At 34.9% G+C, this 23,311-nt stretch overlaps 1 protein-coding gene across 10 annotated transcripts in view; it reads right to left on the bottom strand.

Moving 5' to 3' along the window:
* pyd (zonula occludens-like protein polychaetoid) overlaps positions 1 to 23,311 on the bottom strand; it is a 157,359-nt gene that overhangs the window by 13,689 nt on the left and 120,359 nt on the right. For 8 of the 10 annotated variants that reach the window (XM_088278133.1, XM_088278130.1, XM_088278139.1 and 5 more), the window contains 17 exons: positions 22,281 to 22,474; positions 20,692 to 20,964; positions 19,316 to 19,549; positions 18,200 to 18,263; positions 17,960 to 18,110; positions 16,895 to 17,027; positions 13,608 to 13,748; positions 12,660 to 12,838; positions 11,617 to 11,788; positions 10,979 to 11,198; positions 10,027 to 10,207; positions 6,035 to 6,244; positions 4,337 to 4,472; positions 3,463 to 3,572; positions 2,136 to 2,312; positions 1,210 to 1,343; positions 467 to 955 (listed from right to left, as the gene is read on the bottom strand). In XM_088278133.1, the coding sequence (XP_088134259.1) occupies positions 467 to 955; positions 1,210 to 1,343; positions 2,136 to 2,312; positions 3,463 to 3,572; positions 4,337 to 4,472; positions 6,035 to 6,244; positions 10,027 to 10,207; positions 10,979 to 11,198; positions 11,617 to 11,788; positions 12,660 to 12,838; positions 13,608 to 13,748; positions 16,895 to 17,027; positions 17,960 to 18,110; positions 18,200 to 18,263; positions 19,316 to 19,549; positions 20,692 to 20,964; positions 22,281 to 22,474 (3,198 nt within the window). The remainder of the gene's footprint in view (positions 1 to 466; positions 956 to 1,209; positions 1,344 to 2,135; positions 2,313 to 3,462; positions 3,573 to 4,336; positions 4,473 to 6,034; positions 6,245 to 10,026; positions 10,208 to 10,978; positions 11,199 to 11,616; positions 11,789 to 12,659; positions 12,839 to 13,607; positions 13,749 to 16,894; positions 17,028 to 17,959; positions 18,111 to 18,199; positions 18,264 to 19,315; positions 19,550 to 20,691; positions 20,965 to 22,280; positions 22,475 to 23,311) is intronic. The other 2 variants (XM_088278134.1, XM_088278135.1) reach the window with 2 other exon arrangements.

Here is a 23,311-nt window from a genome sequence, read left to right as displayed (position 1 = left end):
ATGATTCATTGTTTCCCTGACATATTGTCACGATACGTTCATTATTGTAGACCAAATACAGATTTTTTTTTTGTACTGGGCTCAAGTAACACATCAAAGTTCAAGTAGCCCCGTTCTACGGTACTTATTTTTAAAAATGAGCCGCTTAGGCTCACAGAAATAGTATGAAATCTATTAGTATTAGTATGAAGAATTTTTGTAAATAAATAATTAATATGTCTTATGCTGATATCATGTCTTCCTTCTATCTTACCCTTGAGAATCAACTTAAGTATATATATATGGTGCTTCTCACCGCGCATAACTAAACCAAGATATGCCATGTATTGGGATTTCACTGTTATCAGTGATCATCTGCTAGAGGTACCCCATCAAATTTTGATTTTAGCATAAAACTTTATTTGCATACTACATAATAGACTAGGAAAGTAAAACATATGCATGTTGTGAAAAAAAATGTACATACCTGTATTTGCTATAATCTCCAGATGAAGCGTGATGTGCCCTATTTTGTGAAGGAGGACCTGACCTCCCGTACGGCCCGGGAGGCGAACCGTACAACTCAGTTCTACTACCATTTGTTGCGAACTGTTCAGTCCTGCCGGAGAATTGCTCACTTCTGGATCCATTTGCCACAAATTGCTCGGTTCTTGCTCCGTTTGACACAAATTGCTCATTCCTTGTACCGTTCGTTGCATACTGATCTGTTCTTACTCCGTTGGTGGCGAATTGGTCATTTCTCACTCCGTTGGCGATAAATTGGTCAGTTCTCGTCGTGTTGGCCACAAATTGCTCGGGCCGAGTGCCGTACTGATCGCCCCTAGTTCCATACTGGTCATTGTTGGGGCCTGTTCTGCCGCCAAATTGGGCACCGTATGAATTAGGAGATGTTGGCTCTGTCACAGGACCCGAATGCCTCTGGGGACTGCCAATTGGTTTAGCTTCGTACGTATTACTGAAATAAAAAAAGAATAAACATGTTAATAATTTAAATCAGAATACTGTTTTCTCTATAGGGGAAATGTTTTTGCACATTTTAAAATAGAGAACACTCAAAATACAACAACAAAAATATATTACTCCTTGTTTGATTCTTGAATATATTTCTTTAAGATATTAAGAAGTATAGGAGAAATAGGAGAAAGAAATATTTTAGACATTTCTAAAAAGGGGATAAAAGAATTTGAATGAATTCAGAACGAATCTCACCTATCAGTTCTGGGTCCCACTTTGAGATCATCAGGGGCATTGGGACCAAGTCTGGAGGTAGCAAGAGACATCGGAGTTGGAACAATTCCAGTCGGACCATACGAATCATACGAAGACATGCTGTCATAAGAGTTCTGAAAAATATTAAAAGTAAAAAAAAGATACATGTGTACATTATTGAAAAAAATGGTGGATATAAAATTTATTTTGCAGATCGTGGAAAAAATGAGATCAAACTTGTAGAAAATCAAAATGTGACATTAAAAAATAAATATTGTACCACAATATTAACAATTACGCAGAATTTTCGAAATATTACTACATACATATGTGTCGCCTACTTTCAAAATCCGCCAGATCCATGTAAGTTGATTTTCCAAAAAATGCAAAATTCTCCGGGTAACATTTATGTTTAAAAGATGTGTCTATTTTTATCTATGTCTATGTCTATTGTCTATTTTTTGACCTATCCCCGCTCTCTGATTGGCCGATATGGGTAAGAAGGCATGTTTCATGAATATAGCAGAATTTGAAATACAACACTGTTTATAAGTATTTTTTAGCAGGGTTTTTAAGTATATAAATATTTTAAACAATAAAACCCACAATTGGCACTCCGATAGAGTTTTTATTTTAAAATCTTATAAAATTGGATCTGGCGGATTTTGAAAGTAGGCAAGACCATATATTGAATCTCAAAACCATGAACTTTTCCATTGCAATGTTTTAAAAATATTCTCCATTAAAAATAGTATGAAACCTTATTAGAATTATCATTATCTAAATGAATACGTTAACTTTGAGCACAAATTCAGCTCAAAAAAATACTAATGAGAAGCATTGCATATCCCAAGAGTTTTCCATCCACTGTTAATTCTTTATAATGTTGGAATTATTGTGTATAAGGTTTATATGCAATGTATTACCGTGTTATTAAGATGCCTGTGCCTGTCTAGAGAGCCCTGAGCCGCTGGGTTTGTCCTGTCGCTCGCCTGCACAGTGCTAGTGTTGGAAGATGTCCCGGTGGGGCCGCTGCCATTTTCAGCGTCTGTACTGCGTGGAGTTCCAAACAATCTCTCTTGAGCGCTTGGCCGTCCGTTGTTCTAGACATAGGATAAAATCATTAAACCAACAATTTTGCTTTTCATTATTCGGTGAATGCAAAATCATCTCAATTGAACAAAATATAAGAATAAAGGTGGAATTGGACACAGATTATAATAAAAATACAAGGTGTAAGAATAACACTTATTGGCATCTCTGGATTCTTAATTTGACAATGTACAAAATTCAAAATAGGATAAAATGGTGTAATAATGACACTGTTGAGTAAAGGCTTAGATCATGGGTAGCCAACATTTTCAGTAGCCGGGCCAGATTTTAGAAATGAGATTTCCTACTGGGCCGTAAAACAAAATTTATTTTAAAAGTCAAAGCAAACAAGATAGATATTAGGTACTTTTTGCTTATTTGCATGTTTAACCTCGTTATGCCGTTTAAAGTTGTACATTTTTAAGATAGAAACAGAATCATTGCATATCAGGCATGTCGGTTTCGTTTTAAATTCCACGAAAAAATAGTTTATAGTCTTATCTGTCTTAAAAACTTCTCAGTTCTTCTGTCACTCTTCTCTTCTTGAGTCCAACGTCTTGACTTGACGCCATTATGGGTCTTTAAATTGCCAGGATAGTGAAATACTCTTATATATGGGATATTATACGAACTACACACCATGCAATTTTCTTTTTGTGGTTTTGTGTACACTAAAGGAAAAAAATATGTGATTTGCTCCGCGGGCCGCATGTGGACACACGGCGGGCCGCGGGTTGGCTACCCTTGGCTTAGACAAAGGATAAGTTATGCATGGATGGATGCATACATAACCTTAGAAAATATGTGAAATATTACATAGGCAAATTACCTTACTGATCTATCTATAATTGTGTTATTTTTCAGTGTAACCATACTAATCCAATTAATGTGTTATTTCAATTTGTTTATTGAACTGATCGGAATCTATTCGTTTTCTTTCGACCCTTACCATATCCAATGGTGGTATCAGGTATCACTTCAGCGTAATACAAAATAAATATTCCAGTGAAAAACATTCAAATTTATTTGTACCACCCTGAGAATCGAACACAAGACCTTGTGATCCAAACACGCTACCCGCTACTTTATTTTTTAATTTGTTTTTCTTAACGTTACTTTATTCTAAAAATATTTCTTTGTAAATTATAAAGTAAAACGTACCGGTTGATGATGCCTGAGAGAAGGAGGATTTCTTCCCGGTGTAGGTCCTGGTAATAGCACTCCTCCGGGAGGTTTCACTCCTCTGTCTATTCTTGGGGGTAGATCTGGAACTACAAGACAAATAAAATTACTACCAAATTGAAGTTCTTTTTTAAATTATATAACATCCAAATGATTTTAAAATCTAGCTACGGCTTATTCAAAACCGTTTATCATGAGTTTTATGGCCTATATACCTACTTGATGTAATGGTCAGCACACACGGCTACCGTTCTGGAGGACCCAGATTCGATTCCCAGGGGGCTCAAATAAATATAAGTGATTTTTTCACTCTTATATTTTTATTCCATATTACCCTGGACTGGTACCTGAAGCGGAGGGCTGATCACCTTTCCTTCATGTATTAACGATCAAGATAACACTGCGTTTATATAATGCAGTGTCCTATGCATCACTAGAGTGCGGATAAGGGTTTGAATGAAAAAATACCTACTTGGATTGGATTTACTATTTATGTTTAAAGTTACTATAATTTATTATAATGTACTTTTCGTGGGAAAATAAATGGTTAACGTACTTTGTTTTTCTCATTTCTTTTTAAGTATTTTGTAACTTAATTTTTGTTGTATTAAAACTTGTTGTACAATAAAGATGATCACTACGTTCTGAATATCGATGCATAGCTTAACTGAAGAAATCAACCCTGAAGAAATCTCTAATATACTGTCCAAAATGTATCCGATACTTTTTATAAATCATGAGTCAGATCCGGTATTTCTCCCCAGACTACCAAAAGCCGATATGTCTGATTAACTGATAAAAGATGAATTTGAATTTGTGCAATATTATTATTTATTTATAGAAAGAAGCTCACCGTGTCCATATCCTGGTGACAGAGGCAAGGGGGCGCGAGGTGGACTGTAAGGACCCACATCTCCTTCCAAGGGGGTGGCACCCCCGCTAGATGAGAATCCGTACTTGCTATCTCCATACCCCGTAGGAGAAGTCAACTGGAGGGACAAAGGAAAAATTAGTAAGAGAAATAAATAGAAAAAACTAATTTTGTCATATCATAGGAATGTTTTTTTTGGTAATTTCTTTGCGTAAACATACCACGTTTTTGTGTAATTTCATTCTATCAACAAAGAATTTTTTTTTAATACATTATTCTGAATTATTAGAATTATTATCTGAATTATTATTTCATAGATATTATGTGTATTCATTAAAATTTTTACAAAAAATTAAATTTAAAATGTGTTTTTCAACACCACAATTTATACATTCCATCCATTTAGGGTTTTGTATGGAAAAAAATTAACACACTTCGGACAGGAAAGGTAGATATTTCTACCTGTTCGGTCGATTAATGCTTGGAAAGGAATTGTATTTTTACCTTCTGCGCCGGCCTCATTTTAAAGGCACAAAAGAAAGAATTATCCAATGTTTTTATATTATATACCAATCTCTTAACTATATGTATGTAATTATCAAATCCCGTCGCCAGCGGTCCACAAGCGTAAAAAAATACCTGTCCAAAATGTGTTAACATATTACAATTTTTTTTTATAATTCCATGTTAACAAAAAAAAAAAACAGTATCAAAGACAAAACATATTTACAAAAGTTACTTTCATTCCTTTGCTTTGATTAATTTTTTTTTTAAAAATGTAATGTTCAGAAAACAATATTTTTGTCTAACATTCACAGATTATATTTCCTTAAACACAAGTATTTCGCCAGCAGATTCATATCGAAGCCAAGGATGTGATATGCCCAAAGACATGCGAGACGATTTATGATTCTGAAGAAAATATGCTAACCAAGTTCTCGGTTATTCCATCGCAGGTTAATTGATTATGAGTTGGTTACAACATAATTAATTCCATTTTAAGACCAATCACCGTATGGATAATTAACATAAATCGTACATACAGTTCAAATTATCAGACTAACTTTCAAAATATATATGTGCCACCAAATATGAATGAGTAAACAAATGAGATTTTTTAAAATACAAGTATGACAGAAAAATATGGACATATGACATAACATATGAAAATGAAAAACTTTATAAAATGAAAGTTGGCATTGCAAATTTTAAAAGTTAGACTGATTAAACAAATACACAGATAGAAGCTCTGACTTAACCTTTATTTCTCAATTTGGAGATTATAGTATTGTAGTTTTCATTACCTAGATATTATGTATTCATTAAAATTTTTACAAAAAATCAACACCCACAATTTATACATTCCCTCCATTTAGGGTTTTGTATGCAAAAAAAATCATCTACATGATTTTCACAAAAAATGAATAAAATTAAAATGTTTGTTTTCATTTAGTTTCCCTGCATTTAATTAATTTTTTAGTCCCTTAAAAAACCTAAAATAGGGGTTTCATTATGTTATATAAAATCTGTGTTTGATATTAACATTTGATATATAAATTACATGTACTTAAGTGCAACGAAGTCTGGTCGAGTCAGAGCGGTTTTATTTAAATACCTGATGAACCAAATGATGGATGGCGAGTATAGAGATAGATGGGGGTAGTTGCAAGCTCGACTGACCGTGTAGGGCGGGGGAGGGGGGGCCAAGTCGGCGCCGGGCGGGGGCTCCAGGGGCGGCAGCGGCGCGGCCAGCGCGGGGTCGGAGGAGGCGCGCAGCAGGCGCGGGTCGCCCGCCTCCGCGTCGCTCTCGGGGCTCGAGGCGTACGAGAGGCGCGACTCGGTGGCGGTCGACATGGGGAACAGGAAGTCGTCGGACAGGGGCTCCGACCTCTGCGGGCGGGCGGCACAAACAGACACAGCCGCAGATGTGGTCAAGCGGTATTAACGGGACACAAACACACAGGCCAGAGATTAGCGCCAACCTCCAGGTGACAAGCCATACCTCACTTTGGTAAATCGACTATGCATCGTACAATCGGTATACTGCCTTACAAACTTATCTGTAGAATGGTCAAATTGGAGCTGACAGCGCCATATTGGGTGTCATACTGCTGTCATTACAGCTTGCTTACAAATTTGCTTTGACTATTTTTTTTTTTGAGCGTTTGAATATTTTTCAAATATGATTTATGATCCATGAAGGTACATGGTTTTCCAAGGACTTGTGTGTATACCGTTTACAAACATTAGTATCAAACGTCGTATTGATGCAGTGTTGTCTTGATTTTTAACTTACATGAAGGCAAGGTGATCACTCTTGCGCTTGAGACCAGTCCAAGGTAATACTTTAATAAATATGTATTAGAGTATAAAATCAATAATATTTATTATCACCCCCCCCCTAGGAATCAAATCCAGGACCTCCAGCATGGTAGCTAAACACGCTAACCATTACACCACGGAGGCGGATAGTTTATGTAATTTAAAGTTACAATTAACTATTGACTGGCTCCTTCATCAATTATACAGATAAGTTTGTAACAAATATGGAAGTGTCCACCTATATTAATGATGATACTAAGATCAGAGATCATTCTGGAGTCATTATGACCTTTTTCAATCCGTTAAATAAAAAAATACAAAAGACATATTATTTTTTTAAAAAAAATTTCCATATTGTAATAAGTCTAGTCGTTTTATTACAAGGAAGATTTCGAACGAGGATGGTATAATACAGAAATTTCATAGGGAAACTATGTAGTTTAATCATCATATTATAGAATAAAAAGCGCTAATTGCTCAAATAAGCAACCGCAATGTATCATCAATTTGTCATGTTTTCCGATAGTACAAATTAATACTATTTCAATCAAATTTCAAGGAGAAATGAGAATAAAAAATACTGATTTGATTCTTTGTGTTAACTTTATATTACCCTGAACTAGCTATGTACTTAAAATACCTAAAAATAGCATTGGATCAATTATCAAATACCCTAATACATACTAGGCGTAAATAAAGACAGGATACATATATCGCTCACTCCTTTCAAGAACGTCATAAATCAAAAAACTTGATTTTTCCGGAGAATTTTTTTTTTAAGTTAAAAAATATAATACAATGTATTAAAAATAAATATCAAGCAACTTACTGAACTTTTTACTGTGCAACAGATCTTTTTAAGTAAAACCTGAAGGTTTTTTCTTCATTTGAAAAATATTTAGTTTATTTTAAAAAATAATTAAAAAATACCTTTTCTTCAAAATGCAAAAAGAACACTTTCTGCCCTGTAGCGGGTAATTATTATGTTAAAATTATGCCTCTTTTGCTGGGATATAGTACATTTTCTAGGCATTCTGAAAATATGCACAACTGAAAATTGACAATTTTTGATTTATGACGTTCTTGAAAGGAGTGAGCGATATGTACACATTGATAAAAATAAATGCTGTCTGGCTAAGTTGAATAACACTTTTGAAGATATTTTAATTGTAAACATAATGATCTAACATTATGTACTTTGTGATGGTAACCAGTAAATATAGTAAATGGACACTTCCTATATTGTTTCTATATCCTTTATACACAATCTAGCCATTCTAAGATTACAATATGCTATTTGTACTAGGATCGAGTATAGCTTTACACCTGGCAGTTTAAAATAGAAAATAATATTATTTTGCAGAATATTATAAAGAGAGTGATGAATGAAGTAAATTATTAGCTGAAATGGAATATTAATATGTATTATGTTTAACAAAAATCAAACAGTATTATGATCATGGTATGATATATTTATACATGTAAATGAGGTAGATGTGGTATATTTGGAAACCTTTTAAATTAAAATGACTATGGGTACTAGCTTTTGGTAATATATTTGGTATTCGTAATAAAGCTAAAATAACTAATAACACAATATTTAAAATAACATAATTTAAAGGGTTTCAAACAATACATCAGATAATGACTCTTCAAATAAAATGGTAAAAATAAATAATGTTGAGCAAATAAAATCACATGTTTTAACACTACATCTAGCAGATGCTTTGGTCACTCAAAATTATTGCATTAACTTTTTTGCTATACATATTTATGTACATATATAATGCGTATAAAGAATACGTAAACTTTTCATAATTTTTATGCATAAAACAGAGTGTGAAATATCAACATTAATGACTATTTTCCAGTTGTACATAGCATGAGTATGCTGAAAAAATAACCAAGTCAAAACAAAATTAAATGAGCTGCCACGACTTAATGGTTCCATCATTTCTGAATCATAGATTTAACTCAAATTATATCTGCTGCATGTAGTATACGTTGTTAGTTCTAGTGTTAAATTTATTTTGGTAGCTGCATCTTAGATTACACAAAACAAATTATATTTATATACAATATTAATTCTTTGATGAGTCAATATCTCAATATTATGGAGTTAAAATAGTGATTTAGAAAAGCTTCAAAAAACTTCACCACAATCACACATAGCCCAAATACTGTTCAACGACTGGACCACCCGATTGAGAGACAGACTGAGAGGGGACGTTGTTGTTGCGAATCTGCGAATCGTTATTATTGTTCAGAGTCTGGGAATCACCGACATCGCTCCCGGAACTGACAGATTCATCTTCCGACACGTCTTCCTCTGTTTTTTCAACGGGGGGTTCACTCACAGAACGGCTGTTGGAGGCGAGTAAAGGTTTGGCGGATATTTTGCATGCGCAGCCTTCTATACCGCACGGTTTCTCGCCCCTAGAGTTTTGTTCGTCGGTAAGGAATGGCATCACGGAGGAAGGCCTGCGGGGAATGCGACCGTAGCTTTGCGATATGGGACTCTCCATAACGCTGTGCGGCCGATACGGGCGAGCTTTGTAAATGTTACTTTCGCCAAACAACTGGGACAAGCTATTGTTATTGGAAGAATACAAGCGGCGGCCGTTGGAGAAGTTTGAAGTTTGGTTATAGTAGTAGGGAACACTAGAGCGCTGGGGGGGATACAGCGGGTTGGCGTTGTACCTGCCACCCCGAGCCTTCTGCTGGAAGGGCGGGGACAAAGCGGGGTTGTGGCGGGAGAAGTAAGGATAGGGATACTTGCTGGGATACTGGAACAAGGGATGGACTGGAGTTGGAGCGAGAGGTGGAGGGAAATATATGTCCGACACCATTTCAAAGCGCTAGAACCAAACAAAAACAGACATCTTGATACTTTCACCTCCGTTTCACAATGATATCTATACACAATAACACTAGAGAAGAAACACAATGATTTACAGGCTGGTAATAACTTTACGATGCTTGATTTTGGACCCAAAATTTACACTAACGAAAAAGCTTTAAAAAATGAGGAATGTTTTTCCATGGACCGGCGGGTTTTTGTAATTTTTTCAAGATTTTTTATCAGAGACACTTGTCATGATGTAGCATAATGGATGTGTAATAATTTCACTGCCATTGCATTAAGTGGAAATAGAATTTCTGGAAAAAATATGACTGAATTGGGTAGATATGTCACTTGAAAAAGACTCCTCGATTAGCTTTGATGGTGAATGATAAACGTTAATATTTTATTATTTTGTCAACGGTTTCCCCATGATATGTTTCGAATGACAATATGATTCCCGGAAGTAAAGCAGAATTATAATGTGCGAGATAAGTGAGACAGGAACCTTGGTTTCGGAGGTCCACAGCTGCGAAGCCTGACTTCGCTGGATGAGTTCGGTGAGCTTGGCATACCAGCTGTTCGCCGTCGGTTCGTTTAGTCCTATGGTCTGCGTGAAAATGTGTCCCCACACGCGATCCATCCGCTGACAATGTTCGAGGAGCTTCTTGGATGATTTGTGAGCTGACCTGAAATATTCAAAACGACATTATAATCTGATATCAAGACAAACACATTTTGATAGGTAGATGAAGACTCGATTTAAGCAAAACAAATTTAGGATTTTAATTGAATTTTTGTCTCTTCAGTTCCATCTTTATCACATTCAAACCGGAAGTTAATTCACTGTGTTTGGTTCATTATTCTAACATATCGCTCACTCCTTTTAACAACGTCATAAATAAAAAAACTTGATTTTTCATGAGATCGTTTTTAATGTTTAAAAATATAATGAAATGTATTGAAAATTAATATCAAGCCACTTATTGAACTTTTTACTGTGCAACAGATCTTTTTAGGTAAAACCTGAAGGTTTTTTCTCCATTTGAAAAATGTTCAGTATTTTTAAAAAAATTATTAAACAATGCCTTTTATTCAAAATGCAAAAACAACACTTTCTGCCCTGTAGCGGGTAAATATTAAGTTTAAAATATGCTGCTTTTGCTGGGATATAGAACATTTTCTGGGCATTCCAAAAACATGCACAACTGAAAATTGTCAATTTTGACGTTCTCGAAAAGAGTGAGCGTCATGTAGGTTATCCATGACTGCTTCTTATGAATATTTGAATAGAATATATCCAATATCCGACCCAAAATATTTAACCGTGATATCTAAAAGGTGCATTTTACACATAACAAAAATCAAATTTGGACTGAATAAATATAAATGGCTAATTTATACCCGAATCTACAGTTCTTATACATTTTTTTGACTGTATTTAATGAGAAAATACTCACTTTGGCATGCCTTGGCGTAGTTGTTTGATGATGTGCTTGTTGTCGGCCTTGAGGAAGATGACTATGGGGTAGAACTGGGCATAGTTTAATCTGTCCACAGCATTGGGAGTGATGTCAAGAAGGGAATGCTTCCCTCGATCCATTATAGAACGGATTCCTGATAATCTGATGATCCCTGATGTCGTTTTACTTTTACCATCTTCCATTGTACTGTCCAGCTCTGTGAAAAAAAAATTTTATAAGGATATTTTTTTTAAATACACTAATAACATGACCTTGATTTATTATTTTTTATTTATTTATTTGGCAGTCACCCAGTGAGATGACGTTTCAAGCCATTTTTATTTACAAACATAATAATAATAGCAATTAATAAAAAAAAATCATAGTTAAAATGCGTTTAGCTTTATCATTTTAGAAATTATGACTGCAATTCTAGAATTAGGTTCAGAAAGAAGGGTGGATACTTGAGTGGGGAGTTGGATTCCTGCTTGTATTAAGCTATTTAGAAAGTTCTCTTTCTCTGTTGTGAGCACACAGTGAAAGAATGTATAGTTTACGTCCCCTATATCTTGTCTATGTTCGCAATATGCTGATGTAAAGCACTTTATTATTGTTTTATTATTTGATCAACTTACGCGGCGCTGTGAATTTGTCCGGATAGTCTCTGAGCAGTTTTTCTCTGGCTAGGTCAGCGACGGGACCAAACAGTACCACCGGCCGCACAAATCCGGGATGCTTCAAGATGACTCGTTCGTAGGCCGGGAACTTGGATATGCTGTCGGAGAACACCACATCATCCCAGTGTTCCTGCAAGCCAGACGACCAAGTAAAGTAACAGCGCAAAGAAATAAGTAACTCAAATGAAATATACTGATAAATCAAACCACAACTAGGACTATCCCTAACTAAAAGGCAAATACAACAAAAGCCATGTTTACAGATGGTTTCTAGGTAAGAGTCACAAAAGATAAGAAAAGAATTGTCTATCATTTAAGTCAAAGCATGAGGAATGTATCTGAATACTGCTGAAAGTCTCAGGCCTGCACTAATAATAATTCTAATCATGGAATGATGGAGCTTTTATCTAAAACATTAATAGTAACTAACAAAAAATTAAAGCAATTGTTGCATTCAAATCGCATGATCTTCTTTTTAATGTTTAGAAATAACCATATTCATAATAGGAGATATTCGGAATATACAGGTAATTCGAAAACTCAGATGGCACACAAAATTAATTACCGTAGGACGGGGCTACTTGAACTATGATGTGTTACTTGAGCCCAGTACAAAAAAAAAAATAAATCTGTGTTTGGTCTACAATAATGAACACATAAGTGTCATTTAAATCTGTGTTTGGTCTACAATAATGAACGTATAAATGTCACCTGTCAGGGAAACAATGAATCATGTCGATACATTCATTATTGTAGACCAAATACAGGTCTAAATAATAAAAAAATTGTACTGGGCCCAAGTAACACATAAATGTTCAAGTAACTTAAGTTTTACGGTAACTTAAAATTTCTACACATTTATGATTGCTTTATTCTAGTCTTGGAAATTCTTAGAAATACATAAACAGAAAATGTATGGACTATAAGAATTATGAACATTGCTCCATAGGGCACACTCCAATGCCCCACAAATAATTTTCAATAAAAGGAAACTATAATACCTTTCCAAGAGACTTGGATCTCCGATGAGTCGATCTTCGTCTCCTGAAGAAGCTTCCTCTTGACTCGGAACTGCTGGCAGATAGTTCCTTCTTGGTAGCGTTAAACTGCGCAGTAGCCAACTCCTCCGCTCGCGCTTTATTGGGTATAATCCCCTTCTGAACTTCTTGATTATTGCGACCTTTAAAGGACAAGAAAACCATTTACTATAATGACAAACCCTGCGTACAAAGAATACATATCACGATTATGTTTAAACTAAGTAGATAGAACAGGAGATGGAGATGACCACAATATGGAGAAAAAAATGATAAAAAGCGTGTTCAAAAGCCTTGATTAAGTGGAAGGTATAAATAAAAGAGATATATATTTGCAAAACGTGCCTGAAAGAATAGGGACTTGACAGGCCTAGTAACCAAATCAAGCAAAACCTGAAATTTGATCAGTTAGCAACATGATTGATTCAGTTAGCAATATGAAGGTTGTGGAAGCATAAGAAATATGTGTCGACCAAACAGAGGACAATAACGGATGTCTTTGAACAGAATCTACAAAAGTACCTGCAGACAACGTCCTAGCTTTATTCTGGTCTAACCTCTCAATCGCATTTAAATGTAATAACTTAATTTGCCTTGTAACATTGTGTTTCAATACTACTAAATAAAACTATAATTGTGTGAAACATTCTGAAATAACTGTTCATCACATTGTCCTCCCTTGAATCCTTTCTCTCTTCCACGCCCTCATCATCTTCATTCCCACTCTTTGCAATCCTTTTTTCATAAATTAACAGTGTAAACAATCTAATTATTTAGGTTTATTTCCACTAATTTACGTGTTAAAGCACTATCTGACCACCGTAACAGATGTGTTAGGATGAACAGTGTGGCAATCCATTCCCTCCACCAAGTCTTGTAGAGAATTGGGATAGTAGCAGATGAAATATTTACCTATTCTAAAAACTTGCCACGCGCCAACTGTCCCATTGTGCAACGTGTCGACTACGTGGAAGACGTCCCCACTTCTGAAGGACATCTCTCCTTTGGTGGGTTCCGTGTAATGGAAATGGCACTTTATGTGGAACGAATCACCTGGATAAAATAAAAATAAAAACAAAATATTAACTTGGGGAATCCAATACGTACCATTAATTCAATATCAAAGTAGGTTTTGCAATATCCTTTTTTTTTATTTAATCCTTAATTATTCATATAATTTATATTTGAAGCACTAACTTTGTGAATTTTTTTATTAAAATGTAACTAAGTGATAGTTTTCCAGAAAAATGCATATTCAATTCTCATACAATATGTTACAAAAATAATAATTAAGGTATAATTAAAATGTAACTTTGTTTTAAAATCACTATGATTTTAAAACAAAGTTACATTTTAATTTTACCTTAATTATTCTTTTTTGTAACATACATATATGAGAATTGAATACTTGAATATGCATTTTTCTGGAAAACTATCACTCGGGTATGAGTATCAAATTTTATAAAATTTAATGAAGCACAAACTTAGTTTTAAACCACTTTTATTTTAATACTTTTTTTCCTAGGAAACCACTAGAAAAAGAAGTGCCAAAACAATGTGGTTAAAAACAAAGTTTTTGTTTTTTTGGTACAGTAGAATCGCGATATAAGTAATCGCGATATATCGAAAAATGACGTATATCGAAAAAAAAAACAAATTTATTCCCTAAAACTAATTTTTCATACGAAAATGCATTTATATAACGAAATCCCGTTATTATGTATAACAAAATCACTTTTGTCCCGTACGAAAAAATGCCAATACATTTAAGTAAATGTATAACAAATAAAAAATGTTATGATAAAAATATTTCAAAGCCGCGCCGCCGCGGCGCCGCGCCGAAATAAGAAAAATGTTAAGATAAAAATATTTCAAAGCTGCGCCGCCGCACCATATGCGGATGGTTTTATGGCGATTTTTAAAAGTAATTCAATACAATATCCCATCAGCTTGAGTAATTAGTAATTAGAGTCAATGAGTCAGTGAAATGATTTACTTCAACAATAATAATTCTTTAGTTGTGTCGCCTACTTTCAAAACCCGCTAGATCCAGTTTTATAAGATTTTAAAATAAATACTCTATCGGAATGCCAGTTGTGGGTTTTATTGTTCAAAATTTTTAAATACTTGAAAACCCCGCTAAAAAATACTTAAAAACAACGTTGTATTTCAAATTCCGATATATTCATGAAACTTGCCTTCTGACCCATATCGGTCAATCAGAGAGCGGAGATAGGTCAAAAGTTAAGATGACGTCATTATCGATTTGTGTCTCGTGTTTTTTTTTGAGTACTGAAAAACTTTCCAAAAAAATGGGAAAATTCTCTATTTTATAATATTTTATATAAAGATAGACAAATCTTTGAAACATAAATGTTATCCGGAGAATTTGGATTTTTTTTGTAAAATCGACTTACATGGATCTGGCGGATTTTGAAAGTAGGCGACGTAGTTATAATCTCTCTTCTTATTTCAATGAAATTATTTCTGTAGGCCATAAAAATTCTAAAGTATATATTCTCTCCCATAATCAGTCCACCTGCTTATCTCAATGGTAGACAATAATAATTCTCAAATTACAATCCGTCTTTTTATCTCAATGAAATGATTCTGTTGACAATAATAATCCTCAAATTGCATCCGTCTTTTATCTACATCGTAAGGGCATTTGTCCACTACACGGAATAATTTTACCGTCCGGCACGTCAGTTTGCGTTTTAAAACGACGATTTTACGATCGAATTTACGCGCAACGTGTTCACGCACCGATCAAGAGCTCTGATCCGAAGAAAGATGGACAAAAGCAGAAGCCAATCCAAGCCAATCGTCATTTTAAAACGCTAACTGACGTGCCGGACAGTAAAATTACAAGGAATTTCGGGTAGTGGACAAGCGCCCTAAGTGGGGCGTAGTGTCGGGTAAGACGATCTGCACACTATTGGACTAGCGGAGTAACGTGTTACGACGTACGACATGCACGCATACTTACAAAGCACGCCACACGCGCAAACACAGAAACGTTTGTGTATTTTTACGATTTTATGTTAGGATTTGATTCCCGATTTTTTTACAAATTATTTATTTCCGTCGCTGCAAATGAATGACATTATGAATAACATTTACCAGACCCAACATTACAAAATTGTTTTATTTCAACTTTAAATATGGCCAATAAAAGCAACTAGGAATATTAAATATGACGGACAAATTTGGACAAATACGAATTTGTCCGTTTTATACGGATTTTGAAGGAATAAAGAGATCAAACGGAATTTGAAGGATTATAACGGAATTTCAACGGTTTTAGGAAATTTTTAGCGACGGCGAAAAAAAATTCATCGCGTAAATTTTGGAAAAAAAATTTTTTTCGCCGTCTCGTAATTTCTCAATCTCAATATCGAAAACTACTCTTTGACGTCTGACAACACTGGCCGTCAGTAGCGCGCAAGCCGTTCTCGTTCTCGGCTTTGGCGGCTACTTGTGATATTATTATTATTATATTTGATGTTATTATTCTCATTTTCAGATACATATTTACCAGACCCAACATTACAAAATTGTTATATTTGAACTTTAAATATGGCCAGTAAAAGCAACTAGGAACATTTACGTTTTTCCGGTTTAAAAATCACATTCTCATATTGTGTACAAAATACATACGAGTATCATCGATTCCCGCAGCACTTTTATCACCGTAAGGTTAATAAGAAAACAAGTGAAAATATGTAGGTATTCAGTTCCCTATGGCCCCCTTCCTCCTTTGTTTGCAGAACTTGCGATCTTTTTGAAAAGCCGCGCAACATTTTTTGCAACGGCGTGCAACATATACATACTAAGTATGATTTAAAAAAAATTCGTTATATGTGGGAATTCGTTATTACGAATTAATATTTTTTGGTCCCTTGGATTTCGTTATATCGCGATTCTACTGTATCAAGTTTATAAAATGCACCACAAAGTAATGTTTTTCAATGAGTTATTTTGAAATAAAGAGCGCTAACACTCTAATGTGTCATTAAACATATAAGTAATACATTTACTAGTAAGATATTATAAAACTTTACTGATTAAAAAAATATGACCCTCCCAGAATTATATTGATAGTTAAAATATACAACTATGTAGTGCATTATTGAAGCACATGCCAAAAGTTGCATTTTATTTTTAGAATGGATAGCTTAGTATTGCTCTTTACATACCTTTTTGTTGGGCAGCTATGGCTTGGTACTCCTCGGGAGAATGTTGAACTATTAAATCTATTTGTTCCTGAAGGCTTAACAGAAAGAGAACGGCTTCTTCTCTTGTTACTCCCTTCATTTCCATTTCATTTATCTGCAAACACAATTACCAAATTAATAGGTTTTACAACATAATTTTCAAAAAAAATACGTGAATGGAAACATAATTTTATAAACTTTTCCGGTACTGATCACCCAAAAATTACACGTAATCCAGAGTGGTTTACCAAAAGACCCAAGTTCATATTTGTATGGAAATCGTAGGATGCAGCTACGTAGCACTACGAAATCGAGTCACAGATTCCACGTCCTCTCCGGCGCGCCGACTGATGGCTGCCATCAGATAAGTAAGAGGCCAGTATTTGGATCAAAACGAAAACAGATTAATCTAATTGTCTCGCTCTCTCCTTGTGATAATACCATATTTATTAGAGTGAAAGAAATAACAAAAATATAACGTCCTGATTACATAGAACTCGCAGTACTGACTTATTGTGCTCTTTATCGAAAACAATATTGTAAAATATTTAATGATTTGAAATTATAAAAATTGAAAAAAAGGGAAAATTTTCTTCAATATTATTTTTGAGATTATAAAAATATGCAGTAAAAAAACATCAGGTTTTCTTATAAAAAGTGTTTAAAAAAACATCAGGTTTTTTAAAATAATTTATTCAAAGTTTATCCACTTTTCAAATAAAATAAAACAATTTCGGCATATTTAATTTACAAGTAAGTCTACAATATTTTGTACTAATTCATTGTCGAAAAAGTAATTAAAAATTCAAAATTGAAACGCATTTAGCGTGCGAGCGTTTCTCGTTCAAAAGTATGAAGCGGTTAACACAAAAGTTATCTAATTAAAATTCATTTATGGGGGAAATTTCAATCCCCCTGTTAAAGTAACATGAAAAATGTGACACTTTAGAAATTAGTCTTTTCATATGATAAATAATTTCCTTCTTTGTGATACATGCAAATTTTTCACATTTCCAAGTAATTTTTATGTATAAACATATTACGTACCTTAAGAATATTATCTCCGGGAGTGAGTCCTTGAAGAGAGGCAGGACTTCCCGGTTGAACGGCAGACACAAATATTCCAACCATGTTTCCTCCGGTTAGTCGAAGACCCACGGATCCATCCTTTTGGAAACTAATAAGTCTGGGCTCACCCCTGCAAGAGGCAAATAAAAACACAGTTTTCATAAGTAAAATGCTATGGAAAGAGCTATTCATAAGTTTTATATGTGAAAATATACTCACGCTGGTTTATTTCTTTGGCTCAAAGGGTCTTCTTCGTATAATTGTCTTCTACTGCTATAGTAATCTGAAATAGAAGTTTTATTAATTAGTTATTGCGTTTAAAATTTAAGCGTTTTATGGTTGAGATTTTTTTGATATGCATGTAAGCTAAAATTGCCGAAGAGGTTTTTTTCAAAAATGGTCTATATAAAATTTAGTAGACATTGGCAAAAATAATAAGTTTTTACAAAATGACATATTTCTGTTTTTCACATCACATCACAAAATCATTTTTTTTTTAATCTGTTTATTTGTGAATATTATTGACAGACCAACACTTTATAAACACACACATTGCGACACAACCTCACAGCTCGACTGCCAAAATACACTGGCGTCATAGTCGGTATATTGACAGCTGCACTTTAGGCATAGTATACCAAAGCTGAAATATATCGATTCTCAGCCCTCTTAACGGTTAATAATAATTTTGAAGAGTTTTACGTTATTTTTCAGAATATACAAATTAATTTCATTAATTGTTTTGGCAGTCACTTTGAGGTAAAATCTAGCCATTTTTAATTTAAGTTTTACTTAGTAAATCGCACTATTTCATAAAATCTATTGTGACACATGTTTCGGTGCATTCCGCATCGTCACGGTGTTTAAAAATGATGCAGAATGCATCGAAACATGTGTCATAATACATTTAAAGAAACAGTGGTATTTACTAAGCAAAACTTAAATTAAAAATATACAAATTAAATCTATTGATAAAAAAAAATCATTACTCCTATTGCTTTCGGCAGGCAAATGAGTTTCCTACAATATTGACAATAAAATAAGTATATTAGAAAATGTCTGCCTCCGTAGTGTAATGGTCAGCACGCTCGGCTACCATTCTGGAGGTCCTGGGTTCGATTCCCAGGGGGGGTCAAATAAATATGTGATTTTTTCACTGTAATATTTATTCAATATTACCCTGGACTGGTTCTTGAAGCGGAGGGCTAATCACCTTTCTTTCATGTGTAAACGATCAAGATAACACTGCATTATATGACGCAGTGCCCTATGCACCATTGGGGTGCGGATAAGGGTTTTATCATATTATTATTATATATTAGAAAATACCTGTACCTTCAGGTCTTGGTGGTGGGGGTCGCGGGGGGTGCAGGTGATTCTCGGTGGGGGGCGGGGGCTCGAGGTGCGCGGGGGAGGCAGATGGGGGCAAGGGGCCGCGGGTCCGCGCCCCGCCGCTGCCGGCCCCCGGCCCCAGGCTGCCCAGCATGCGGTCGTCCGCTAATAGCGTCGAACGGGAAGGGGGCGCCACATACAGGTTCTGACCGGAATAAGAATTCAAAACGTCGGAACCTAGAAAAAAAAAAGAAAATTATTCAGAATATTTTCCAAATCTTTGTTCACTACTATTATTATAGCTGTATAAACCATAGACAATAAATCATATGACGTCATAAAATGTTCGATGATGGAAATTTAACGATGTATGCGAACGCACGTTTTTCATTTTATTCAAATATCTAATGTTTAAACCTTAATATCTCTCTTAGTTCTCTACAGATTTCAATAAGAATGTTTTCGATAGTCTTGTGATTTTTCATATTAATTTATTAGCCAATAAACCAACATCATGACAAAAATCCATTATACTCCGACATTCTGCCACCAGACTCTTAGTATACTAATCACAAGTATGTAATTGCAAACCCAATTTCGATTTGTACAATGTTGTTTGGCGTCTCTCGCTCTCTGTTAAAAGTAAACGAATGGAATGCTTATAAGCATCTCCCGCTCTCTACCAACAATATATAAAAGATGCTTTTAAATAAATACAACTACCGAAATTCGAGTAGTGTGGCCATCGATCATGGGAACTAGCCTATGACAGGTTGTAAGCTCTGTAAATCCCCAGACTTCCATACTCTTTTATATCTTTGTTGAGATAAAAAAAATCTACATTATTCTATCAATGAATTTAACCAAAATATTTACAAGGGTAAATTTAAATAAAAATAAGTAAATTTAAATCTGACACTCTCCTTATCATTCATCGTTCACTTTGTGTAATACCAGGTAGTTAAGTACAGGTAGGTAGTCATGAAGTAGTGTTTTTACGTGGTATTAAACAAAGCAAAAGACGAATGACAAGGAGAGTGTTATATTACCATACCACAAAGGTAACCTTTCCGGGAAAACAATAATTGATGTCCGACTTTCTCTGGGGTGTGGGTTATTTTTATGTTAATTTTTTTTTTCACAAAATCTATGCATTGCGAAGATAGAAAATGTATAAAAATTTCTATCTCTAGGTTTTGTTTTATGACAAAATTACATACAAATATCCATAGATGTCATCGCTATACAAGTCACATCATACCAACTGACAGACTGACTTCGACGTTCATTAACGTTAATACTCTTTTGAGGAACATTACTCATACTTACAGAAAGGTTAATAATACTTTTAATATACAAAATACATTTAAAAATCTCACCATAATTATTATGATAATTATTCTCGTGGAATCCGGAGGAAGTGTTCGGTTGCGGGCGCTGTTCCCTGAGCACCACCAGACTGAGCCTCTCCTTGCAGCCTTCCATGATCTTGCGAGCGTCCTTGAGGGACATGGTGTCTCCACACGGAGTGTTGTTGATCCTCGTGACGACGTCTCCTTCGCACAAGCCCTGCCCAGCTGAGTTTAGCTGGTCGCGTGCCTTGGGTGACAGTTCCTTTATGAAGAGCTTGCATCCTAACACTATACCAAAATCTGAAACATAAAAGGTCAACAAGCTTTTTTAGCAAAATGAAAATTACTCCTCAGGTGTTTTCAGGTTATAATTATAACAGTTAACTGATGAAAAACTAGGGTTAAGGGAATAAAGATATTCAACCTCTTGAGCAGTAAAATATTTACACATTGTTGCCAGGAGGTTTTTTTAACCTACCAATGGTTTCGCCAGAGTACGATAGAAAGATTTGGGGACCTCTCGTCCTCAAATATGGTACTCTCGAAGGACCAGTGATTTTATCACATGCATGGTTGGAATACAGGAAGAATTTCATATTCTCTCCGTTAATAATTTCATTACTAAACTATATAGCTAAACATAAGAGCTATGTATAAAAAGACGGTTTGAAACAATTAGTATACTAATAAGGGTTGTATCACAGCTAAATGCAAACCCAATTCTGATCTGTACAATATTTTTGGCATCTTGCGCTCTACTAAAAAGAAGCAAATAGAACGCTTATAAGCGTCTCCCGCTCTCTCTACCAGCAGTATGCAAAAGACGCTTTTGAGCGTTTCCCACAAACGCCTTTTTTTTTAAGGAATAACCTGCAAAGCGTCTATTTTAGATGCTTGTCCGCAGGTAGGATAGTAAGGATAGGGAAGGAAATGTGAGAAATACATCACAAACACCCAGACCAATTGAAAATAAATCTTTCTTGAATTTATTTTGCAATTGGTGGGGATCGAACTCCCAACACCAGTTTCGCAGTCGAGCATCTACCCAACTACGCCATGGCGCCTAAAATGTAAAATAAAGAGCTTTTATAATTCGAATGATTCCCTAATCCGAGCTACCCACTACACGATTTACATTCCAAACAGTGAAGTAGCACTGCAAAACTCACCCTGCAGTTAGCAGTAAGTCCTGTATTTCTCGCTCACTCCTTTCAAGAACGTCATAAATCAAAAAACTTGTTTTTTCAGGAGAACGCTATTTCAAAAATATAAAACAATGTATTAAAAATAAATATCAAGCCACTTATTGAACTTTTTACTGTGCAACAGATCTTTTTAGGTAAAACCTGAAGGTTTTTTTATCCATTTGAAAAATATTTAGTATATTTGAAAAAATAATTAAACAATACCTTTTCTTCAAAATGCAAAAACAACATTTTCTGGCCTGTAGGGGGTAAATATTAAGTTAAAAATTAACCGCTTTTGCTGGGATATAGTACATTTTCTGGGCACTCCGAAAACATGCACAACTGAAAATTGTCGATTTTAGATTTATGACGTTCTTGAAAGGAGTGAGCGATATGTGTAGTTTTTTGGCACAAAGCGCGTCGACTTACCCTCCTTCTTGGTGCCTTTGGTGAGGGTGATCTTGAGTGGGGTGGGGGGCGCGGGGGAGGGCGGCGAGTGGGGGGCGCGGCGCCGCACCACGAGCGACACGGTGTTGCCGCTGTCGCGCAGCACCTGCACGGCCGTCGCATACTCCACATTCTCCAGGGAATGGCCGTTCACACTGATGATGCGGTCGTTTACCCTAGAAATGATAAAAGTTTATTCATTTGGCAAGGTGTGCTGAGAATGTTGTCCAAGCTTGGCTGTACTTTACGGTAGAGATATGGCAGTCTATAAAATAAACTATGGGACCACTTATTTTGAAGAATTTATGAGTTTTACAAAATTTATGATTTGAATAGTCGATTTAAGATACTAGACCAGAAGTCGGCAACCTCTTGGACCAAAAGAGCAAAACATGAGTGGCAAAATTGTTTTAAGATTTTTGGGGAGGTTTATATTGCCGTATTTAACATGAAGTGGTTTGAAACTAATATGATTTTTCAAAGGTTTTTTTTTTTTTAACGTTTAACGTTTTTAAAGTTTAAAAATATGATACAATGTATTAAAAATAAACATCAAGCCACTAATTGAACTTTTTACTGTTCAACAGATCTTTTTAGGTAAAACCTGAAGGTTTTTTCTCCATTTGAAAGATATTTAGTATATTTAAAAAAATAATTAAACAATACCTTTTCTTCAAAATGCAAAAACAACACTTTCTGCCCTGTAACGGGTAAACATTAATTCTAACATATGCCTCTTTTGGTGGGAAATAGTAAATTTTCTGGGCATTCCGAAAACATGCACAACTGAAAATTGACGATTTTTAATTTATGACGTTCTTGAGAGGAGTGAGCGATATCACCGGTGCACGCGGAAGTTTTTAGCAACGTAAGGGAAGGGTTTATAATACCTTCCGGATTGAGAGGATTAACAAAGGATTTTTTTTTTAAATTACCTAACGTCCAAGTGACTCTGAAATCTAGCTACGGCTTATGCATCACCGTTTATCATGTTCCTACTCAGGCTTCAACTT

This window comes from Brachycentrus maculatus, unplaced genomic scaffold, assembly GCF_059751285.1.
Source record: "Brachycentrus maculatus isolate JH-2025_06_01 unplaced genomic scaffold, ASM5975128v1 h1tg000055l, whole genome shotgun sequence".
Classification (NCBI taxonomy): Eukaryota; Metazoa; Arthropoda; class Insecta; order Trichoptera; family Brachycentridae; genus Brachycentrus; species Brachycentrus maculatus.
This window is presented reverse-complemented; position numbering and strand designations above follow the sequence as displayed.